The sequence below is a fragment of the Zea mays genome, chromosome 8 (assembly GCF_902167145.1).
Source record: "Zea mays cultivar B73 chromosome 8, Zm-B73-REFERENCE-NAM-5.0, whole genome shotgun sequence".
NCBI classification, from domain to species: Eukaryota; Viridiplantae; Streptophyta; class Magnoliopsida; order Poales; family Poaceae; genus Zea; species Zea mays.
This window is the reverse complement of record NC_050103.1, coordinates 77,022,378-77,032,972: the sequence shown is the minus strand read 5'-3', so window position 1 is coordinate 77,032,972 and position 10,595 is coordinate 77,022,378. Positions and strand designations below refer to the sequence as shown.

Here is a 10,595-nt window from a genome sequence, read left to right as displayed (position 1 = left end):
TTTTCCCCAACTGTGATGCTAAATTTCTTTTATAATTTACGATATGTTCAAGCAGTCATCAATGTATAAATGTATATCCTACTAATGTTTTTAACCATCAAGCTTATTTGGATGCTATTTAACATTATTATACCTTCTACATGTGATGAATGTTGATTAATGTGGGCATGGCCTAAATTAATATTCAATAATAGTCGATACTAAAGGCTCACTTTAATGCTACGGTGTACTAGTACTTTAGTAACATACCGGAAGTTCAAGTGACAATTCGATCAACTTAATTAGGTGGACAATTGGTGCATCTATTGAGAAGCTGAGAAAAGGATGAAGGACTACCACACGCGCGCACGCCGCCAGTCGGGCTGGGCTGTGGACGTGGTAGATCGGACCTTCCCTTTGCACGTGTACAAATACGGAGACGGAGGAGATGCTGGTTCTTCTGGTTACACACGAGAACAAACTCTCATACGTGTTGCAAACAGTCTATTCATGTCCCACCTTTTGTGAGCATAGAGTGAGTGGGAGAGCCGGCCTCCGAAATCACCGTCCGCATAGCTACACTTGCACGGGTGTGCGGGCGATCAGGGTTTTGGGGAGCATACTCGCGACTGCTCGCTTCGTCCGCTCGACCAGCGTTGATCAGGTTTCTCGTCGTCGGCGCTGTTCGAGGGATTGTACTGCGTACATCTGCCTCCATCGACTGCGTACGACTACATCGAACATACAAACGAGATATCTCGTACGAATGAAGCCACTAATGCATTGAGCATCAGTCCCTCCGCAGGGTACACTCTGTTTTTACTATTTATGTATTGTTTACTGCTTATGTGAGTATTGATATATACATGCACATATATGTCGTCACATATATCACTATGGTTTTCTAGATTGAATTAAAACTGAAAATACCTATTTCTCTAACAATGAAAATATGTTATATTCTCACATTCAAAAATATATAAGTCTAGAATTTAAAAATTACAAAATAATGCTAAAAACTACACAAAAAATATAATTAAAAATAAAACAGTGCGTTGCCGCGTGAAAATTCTAGTCTATATTATACTTAAAGACACCAGTTTCAACGGTCGTCATGCGTCATTTTTTTATAAATAACCCCTCACAGCTATTTTAAATTAATCCGCTGCACGTCTATAGATGTCAAACGACACCCGACACGGGCTAGATGCACGCGGGCCATAACTATGACACAGGCACGTCATGCCGGTCTGCTAACTGTGTCGGGCCAGCCCGTTAGCCCATCGATCCATTTATAAATCAGCGTAAAATGTTAAAAAAACGCTGCAGGAGGTGGGGTTCGAACCCATGCCTTAATGGAAGAAGAACGGGAGACACTGGGTGAAACTGTCTAACCAGTAGAACATCACGCTAAGATGTTTTTAATATTGAATATAAATTGTATATAGGTATATACGTTTTTTTGTAAAATAAAAAATAATCGTGTCGGACCGGGCCAGCACTATGGATCGAGACTACAGCCCAAGCACGACACGACGTTCTTGGCTCTTGCAAGCATTAGGTCGTTTCTGAGACCATATTAGCGCAATGGACTACATGGTGTTTGAGGTTGCTGAATTGGATAGATCAGCAATGATTTGTTACACTAACAGCAAAATGAAAGGTTATTTGTTGGTTTTAAACATTAGTAATTGCTACGAAGTAGCATAATTTATATGGAGCGCATCCAGTTTTTATTAATGCCTGACTTTAGCAATCACTCCATCTTTTGATCTATCTTTTTTATAAGTTTGACTTCATGGGACTTATTTTAGAAACTTGATCTCACAAACTTTCTCTTATTTGGTCTCTGTATGATAGAATAATGTCATTTTATAATCTCTGTTCATTCAGTCAATCGTTATGAACTCTTTTCTAATCGCTCACTTCATTTGCCGTGTTGTACCAATACATATTTGCATGGAGTAAACAATAACATCAGTTAGCCAAATCAAAAAATATATTATACAGAGAGCGGAGACAACCAATAAAAAATTTTGAAATTTTTTTAAATATAGTTTACGTGGATATTGTTGTAAGCCGTCGTAACGTACGGACAACCGACTAGTTATACATAATGGAGGTGCTCTCGCCTAAGCTCCCGTTCTCTCAACTGGAAAACTTTACTTGGGTGGTCCGTATCCGGTAGGAGCAGTAATTAGGGAACGAGAAGAATTAGTTGGGCCTAATCTAATTGGGCTGGATTATTACAGCTAGGCTAGTTTGTGGTCCACCAGCGAAAAAGGCCGAAATAACTTTACAGGCAACCAATATGAATACTCCTACGGGCAGGGGCAGCCGGGCAGGGAAAGCTACGGCTCTGCTCTGCTGCGGCCGCGGCCGTCCACCATCGGGGTGGGCGGCTCGCTGACGACGCTGCTGGTCTCCGACGCCGAGCCGCCGTGCCTGGAGATGACGAGCTCCTTGAGGTCGGCGCTGGAGGTGCGGAGGCGCGCGAGTATCTTTCCGAACTTGGCCCTGGGCCGCCGGCGGATGGCGATGGACACGTCGTTCGGGAACAGGTCCCAGCGCACGAACGCGTGGTACACGGTGGTGGCCAGCACGCCTGCGACGGTGACGGACGCGACCGCCGACAGCCCGACTGCCAGAGCCTGGGTGAGCGCGTTGGTGACCGCCGACGCGTACACCGTGGTGGCGATGGCCGCGCTCGTCACAGGGAAAGTGTACGCCCACCACGCGAGCGAGAAGCGGACGCCCCGGAAGAAGAAGCTGACGCGCGCCACCAGCGACGCGTAGAGGAAGAGCGAGACGTAGTAGGCGACCCTGGCGCCGAGGCCGAACTCGCCGCTGATCCTGGCCCACGCCACGGAGGCCACGCTCGGCGTCGCCACGAAAAGGAAGAACACCGGGTGGAGCTCCCGAGGCAGCGGCACGTTGGTGGGGAGCCGCTGGTACAGCGTCACGAACAGCACCACGTAGTGCACCGCCCCGACGGCGAAGAAGAACAGAGCCGGCTCGCGGAGGCCCATCCGTGCGCCGAGCAGCGCGCCGACGAAGTTGCCCACCACGGCCAGGTGGCTCGTGGGGCTGGCCACGCGGGACAGCCGCCACTCGCCGCCGGACATCCACTGGCCGTATATCTTGATGTCCAGGAACAGGATGGGCGCCATGAGGGCGTACCACACAACGTGGTGGACCGCCGTGACCGGCTCCGGCAGGCCCTTGGCGAGAAAGAGGCAGGCGATCCACGGCGCGAAGAAGAAGTTGACGCGGATCGGGTGGTGGAACTCGCGCCGCACCGCCTCCAGGTAGAAGACGGCCTTGAGGACGTAGGTGGCGGAGACGACCACCATGAGCGCGACGGAGAGCCACCAGAGCGCGTCGTTCACGCCGGGGCTCACTCGGAGGAACGCCGTGGACGGCTCCTGCTCCAGCGTCTTCCACATCATCGCCTGGCTGCTCACGCCCATGCACATCCCGAACGCGCTGATCGGGAACCGCAGCAGGAACGGCCACGCCTCGTCCTCGGGGAGCACGGGCACCTCCGTCGGCCGGAGCGTCTCAAGCTCGGGGCCTTCCAGGGCCGCGAAGTACCGGTCGGCCGTGGGGAGCTCGCCGTCGTCGTCGGTGTCTGCCTCGGAGTCCCTAGCCTCGCCGCCGCCGACGTCGGCGGCTGCAGGGTGCGGGTGCGTCTGCGCGCCCCCGCGGATGCTGGACAGCTGCCGCTCCAGGCGCCCGCCGAAGGTTTTGAACTGGTCGAACCGCCGGTCCCGCTCCCCCGTGCTGCCGCTGTCGCTGCGCGCCAGCGTGCCCTGCTGCTGCTGCCGCGGCGGCTCCTCGCTCCTGATCGAAATGGAGTACGGCGGCTCCGCCACCGTCGAGCGAAGGCGATCGCCGTCAGGTGCTGCCATTTTGGGGTGTGCTGGCCAGGCAATGAAGCTGACGCTACGCTTAGAGAGGAGAATTACTTTGGGCCGTGAACGAAGCCTCGCTCCGATCAGAAGCGCTCCTCACTCCTTCAACTTCAATGTAGCGCGACGATGCAATGCATGTATTTATAGTATGTTCCTGCAGGTGAATTTTTTTCGGGAGGGACGGCGACGGCGAGCCGGTAAAGCTAAGGGTGAAGTAGAAAAGAGTTGACACAAGAACAGAGAGGCAGACGCGGAGGAGAAGAGCACGCATGCACAGTCAAAAGGTGAGGGCACGCAGCGGCAGCGCCGCCATCTCAGATAAAAAACGTACGGTTAACAAATACTACTAGAAATTTTCTCGAGCTCATCGATGGGGATTTGCATTTGCTTATATAAAACGAGGTAATGGTCTCGAACAATGATAGTTTAAAACGTCGTCTAAGTTGGCGTGTAGCCCGCAGCCAGAGATGAAAACGGGACGGATATAGTCGAATATAGGGTTATCTCGTATTCTAACTTAATGTATTTCTCTCAGATATAGGACCGAATACGGGTAGTTAAGATTTAGGATGGATACAGGACGAGACCGAGTAATAATTCGGGCGGATAAGAAACAAATATCGAATACTACACGGGTAGGTATCAGATAGTTGTCGGGTAGTTTGTCCCGATGATATTAATTATCCAACCATCCAACAAACACATAAATTAAGCAATACATAATCATGTATATGATAGATCAAATGTAGGAAAGAAACCGATAAAATTGACGTCATGCACTTCAAAGTTACTAATCACAAGAACATTATGGAACCAACACCACAATATTAAAAAATTATAAAATATTTAAGTTTCAGTCAAAAATTGCAAATAAGTTACAAAAACTAATAAATATTTATACGAATATAACTAAAGTTCTCATATGAAAATGATAAAGTAAAGTATTGATGATGTTGAAACTTGAATAATTACAGTGATTTCACAAGTAACTCACATGAAGATAACCTTAAGCCCCCCACATAAAAATGACAAAGTCTATTAATTTGATATAAATTTGGACATTATTTTAATAATTTTGGCCTAAAGATGTGTTTAAACAAAAAATGATGTACTACAAAGTTAGAGATCTCTTCGAGCTCTATAATTTTCATATAAACTTTATCTTCATCCGATTTCATATATAAAGTTATAATTTTATAACTATATTATGCAGAAAAAGAAAAAATGGGTACCCGAATTTCGGGTACCCGTATCTGACCCGAATATTCGGGTATTTACTGGGTAATCCTCGCTCCGTATCCGACCCGAATCTGAAGCTGCACTATGCGAGTATTACCCATATCAGTCCCGAATATAAAAATATCCAAAACCGTATCCGAAAAAACCGGTATTTGCACTATCCGTATCCGGTACCCGACGGGTATACCCGACCCGTTTTCACCCCTACCCGCAACTTTAGATGGCCTATAAGAACGAGGTCCACGAGCTCGGCAAACATCCCGCTATTTGGGCCCCATTAGACCCGTCGCGACCCTATTCTACGCGGGTCTAGGCCTAGCCCGGTACGGTTTAGAGTTTTTGGCCCGCCGGGCTAGTCCAAACACAGACTTGTTTCTAAACAGGCTAGGACTCGGCCTGTTTAATAAAACAAACATTATAAAAAATAGTTCTATTTTTTATTTAAAGTCTATCATTTATTTGTAAAATGTGTATTATTTGTATCACTATCGAAATTCGGCTCTTTGTCGAGTGTCAAATGATTTGCCGAGTGTTTTTCGGCACTCGGCAAAGAAGCTCTTTGCCGAGTGCCAAGCAAAAAACCCTCGGTAAAAAAATACTCAGCAAAAAACTCTTTGTCGAGTGTTTTATTTTTGACACTCGGAAAAGAGTTTCTTTGCCGAGTGTTTTATTTTTGACACTCGGCAAAAAGTTTTTTGCCGAGTATTTTATTTTAGACACTAGGCAAAGAAAATTTTAAAATCATATTTTAAAGCAGTAAATTAATTTAAATGAAAAAGTTTTCAACTACAAATTTGTATAACTCATCGAGATGTACAATTTATATTTTGATCATTTCTTCATATGACAAAATAAAAGTAAATTTGTTCATAAAACTTGTATCTCTCTCGTAGTTTATGTAACTACAAAAGAGATATACAAGATTTTTGAATAATGTTAGAACCATTATGTGAGATGAACAAATGACCAAACAACCAAAATAAACTTTTGTGGATCTTGAGAAGTTATAGAATTTTATAGTTGACAACTTTGTAATTTGAAGTCATCTTGTCAACGAAAACTACGTCTGAATTTAAAAAATTTGAATTATGAAAACGACGTCAAATGGAAAAATCACTAATAGAAAAGTTATAGGTCTTGAAAAGCTATACAACTTTGTAGTTGACAATGTTTTAGTTTGAAATCATCTTGTCATTCAAAACTATGTTTGAATTTTAACTACCTCTGATGGAAAAACCACCAAAATAAAAGTTGTAGGTATTGAAATGTAATGAAACTTTGTAATCGACAAATTTTTGATTTGAAATCATCTTATCATTGAAAAATTCATGTGAAGTTTTCAAATTTTGTAAACTATCAAAATAGAACTTGTAGATCTTGAAAAGTTATACAACTTTATAGTTGGTCACATTTTTAAATGAATTTATTTAGTGCATCAAATAATCAAATTACTCTCGGTTTGGTATAATACATGAGGAATGAAAACGTAATATATACATAATTGATGTAGTAGTGTAGTGATATAGAATGGTATGCGCGAGAAAAAGATTACAAGTTCAAATCTCTCTATTCACAAAACATGTAAATTTGATTCAAAAATAATAGCACGATGAGTATGATAATGAGTAGTGGTTGGAGAGTTGTTCCAATAATTTAAAAAATATTTTGCTGTTTTTTTGGGTTTTTGCTATTCTTAAATTGCCGAGTGTTTTTCGACACTCGGTAAAGTGTTTGCCGAGTGTCCGAAAAAAGTACTCGGCAAAGAACCCTTTGCCGAGTCCGGCAAAGGTTTTGTCGAGTGTAAAATAGTCTTTGCCGAGTGTCTGAGACACTAGGCAAAGAACGCGAGTCCAGTATTGTATATATATTATTGTATTTAGTTATATTTGTGGCAGAACTGCCCGAATTATTCCAGCTTAAGTGCCTAAGTCACGCCTCAAGGGTCGCAACACACTTAAATCGGAATAACCCGTCAGTCCCTCAGATCTAGTCTAATAGAGCCACTTGACCAGGATCAAATACCACATACTCACTCGAAGGTGAGTCACAGAAGAAATACAATAAAACAGGAAACCTCAAATTAAAGTACTGAATTATTACATAAATCAAAGTTTTTCAAGTTGCTGATAAGAGTTCATAAAATAAGATGCAGCGGATAATCGATGTCGTCGATAGCGAGGAAATGGGCAAGGCCTAGCCCACTACTCCTCGTGCTCCTCTCCTGCCGGAGCAGCATCCCACTCGACCGTCCAACCCGGTGGCAGAGTGGTAGGCCAAGTCACACCATCAATCATATCCTGAAGCGTACCTGCAAAAATTATGCCACAAGCAAGGCTGAGTATACTAATACTCAGCTAGACTTACTGAAAGGGAAATGTGCCCTTGGGCCATTTCTAAGTGTTTTGGTGATTTAGTGTCCAACACAAATGCCTAAGTGTGAAATGGTGGACAAAGTACAAATCAAGGATAAAGGTATGTTTCTCAGACTTAGTACATTGTTTTAGAGACTAATATATTGTGTCTAAGTGCTGGAAACAGGAAAAATCGAATTGGAATTGTCTTGGCTCGAGCAGCCAAGACTTTGCTAAGTCTGGGAGCACCGGACTGTCCGGTGGTGCACCAGACAGTGTCGGTGCGCCAGGCTGGCTCGAGCGAACTGGCCGCTCTCGGGAATTCACCAGCGACGTACGGCTATAATTCACCGGACTGTCCGGTGAGCCAACGGTCGGCCGGGCCAACGGTCGGCCGCGCGATCTGTGCGGGACACGTGGCCGAGCCAACGGCTAGAAGGGGGCATCGGACTGTCCGGTGTGCACCGGACATGTCCGGTGCGCCAACGGCTCCCGAATCTGCAACGTTCGGCTTCGCCATTTAAGGAAAGAAATCGGGCACCGGACACTGTCCGGTGTGCACCGGACTGTCCGGTGCGCCAGTCGACAGAAGGCAAGATCAGCCGTCCTAGAATGCTCTCAACGGCTCCTAGCTGCCTTGGGGCTATAAAAGGGTCCCCTAGGCGCATGGAGGAGAACATCAAGCATTCCTACAACATTTCTAAGCACCAAGACCTCGATTCCGCGCATTTGTTTCATTGTGATAGCATATAGAGCTCTAGTAGAGTTGTGAACTCATTGAGTTGTGTTGCGAGCTCTTGTTGCGACTTGTGTGCGTGTTGACACTCTGATTCTTGAGTCTTGTGTGCGTTGCTAATCCTCCCTTGCTCTGTGCTTCTTTGAGAACTTCAAGTGTAAGGGCGAGAGGCTCCAAGTTGTGGAGATTCCTCGCAAACGGGATTGAGAAAAGCAAGCAAAACACCGTGGTATTCAAGTGGGTCTTTGGACCGCTTGAGAGGGGTTGATTGCAACCCTCGTCCGTTGGGACGCCACAACGTGGAGTAGGCAAGCGTTGGTCTTGGCCAAACCACGGGATAACCACCGTGCCATCTCTGTGATTGATTTCTTGTGGTTATTGTGTTTTGTTGAGACTTCTCTCTAGCCACTTGGCATTTACTGTGCTAACGCTTAACCAAGTTTTTGTGGCTTAAGTTTTCAAGTTTTACAGGATCACCTATTCACCCCCCCCCTCTAGGTGCTCTCAATTGGTATCGGAGCCGTTCTCTTCAAGAAAGGGACTAACCGCCCGAAGAGATGGATCCTAAGGGGAAGGGAATCGTGATCAACGACAAGGAGAAGGAGTCCTTTGTCAACGAGCCAAAGGATGACAAGCCTACCGACTCGGGCTCGGGCCACAGACGCAAAGATGGGAAGAAGAAGAAGACAAGACGCATCAAGGAGATCATTTACTACAACGACAGCGATGAGTCCACTTCTTCCCAAAAGGACAACAACGACGACGACTACGAGAAAAAGAAAACGGTCAATTCAAACTTTTCTTTTGATTACTCTCGTATTCCTCAAAGTACAAATGCTCATTTATTATCTATTCCACTTGGTAAACCTCCTCATTTTGATGGAGAGGACTACGGATTTTGGAGTCACAAAATGCGTAGTCACTTGTTCTCTCTTCATCCTAGTATATGGGAGATTGTAGAGAGTGGAATGCACTTTGATAGTACGGATAGTCCCATGTTCATTAATGAGCAAATTCATAAAAATGCACAAGCTACTACTGTTCTTCTAGCTTCATTGTGCAGGGATGAATACCACAAAGTGAGCGGCTTGGATAACGCCAAGCAAATCTGGGACACCCTCAAGATCTCTCATGAAGGGAATGACGTCACAATGCTCACCAAGATGGAGTTGGTGGAGGGCGAACTCGGGAGGTTCGCTATGATAAGGGGAGAAGAGCCAACCCAAACGTACAACCGGCTCAAGACCCTTATCAACAAGATAAGAAGCTATGGGAGCACGCGATGGACGGACCACGACGTCGTCCGCCTAATGCTAAGGTCTTTTACTGTCCTTGATCCTCATCTTGTAAACAATATTCGTGAGAATCCTAGGTACACCAAGATGACGCCTGAGGAGATACTTGGAAAGTTCGTAAGCGGGCGAATGATGATCAAGGAAGCAAGATACGTGGACGACGCATTGAATGGTCCAATCAATGAGCCTCAACCTCTTGCTCTCAAGGCAACAAGAAGCAAGGAGACGCTACCTAGCAAGGTGGCACAAATTGAGGCTGCCGGACTTAATGATGAAGAGATGGCTCTTATCATCAAGAGATTCAAAACGGCGCTAAAAGGTCGCAAGGGGCAGCCAAGCAAGACCAAGACAAAGGGGAAGCGCTCATGCTTCAAATGTGGTAAGCTTGGTCATTTTATTGCTAACTGTCCCGACAATGATAGTGATCAGGATCAAGGGAACAAGAGGGAGAAGAAGAAGAACTATAAGAAGGCAAAGGGCGAGGCGCATCTAGGCAAGGAGTGGGATTCAGATTGCTCCTCTTTCGACTCCGACAATGAAGGACTTGCCGCCACCGCCTTCAACAAGTCATCCCTCTTCCTCAACGAGCGTCACACATGCCTTATGGCAAGGGAGAAGAAGGTATGTACTCGAAACTCTACTTATGCTTCTTCAAGTGAGGACGAATCTAGTGATGACCATGAAATAGATTATTCATGTTTATTTAAGGGCCTAGATAGAACCAAGGTAGATAAAATTAATGAATTGATTGATGCCTTGAATGATAAGAATAGGTTTTTAGAAAAACAAGAGGATTTGTTGTATGAAGAACATGACAAATTTGTAGAAGCACAAAAATCTCATGCTCTAGAAGTTAAAAGAAATGAAATGCTTTCTTGTGAATTATCTTCTTGCCATGAGATAATTTCTAGCTTAAGGAGCATTAATGATGATTTGAATGCTAAGTTAGAAATAGCTAGTAAATCAACATCTTGTGTAGAAATTGTTGAAACTTGCAATAGATGTAAAGACTTTGATATTAATGCTTGTAGCAAACACCTAGCCTCAATTTCTAAATTAAGTGATGAGGTGGCTAGTCTTA

General features: G+C 45.1%; 1 protein-coding gene across 1 annotated transcript; it reads right to left on the bottom strand.

The window, feature by feature from the left end:
* Positions 1-2,330: 2,330 nt before the first annotated feature.
* Positions 2,331-3,890, bottom strand: LOC103637030 (S-type anion channel SLAH3). Its single transcript, XM_008659308.1, has one exon. It carries the CDS (start codon positions 3,888-3,890, stop codon positions 2,331-2,333), a length of 1,560 nt encoding a protein of 519 aa, XP_008657530.1.
* Positions 3,891-10,595: the final 6,705 nt, after the last annotated feature.

Excerpts from the sequence above, each read along its gene's own strand:
- LOC103637030 (XM_008659308.1), bottom strand. The coding sequence starts at position 3,890 with ATGGCAGCACCTGACGGCGATCGCCTTCGCTCGACGGTGGCGGAGCCG.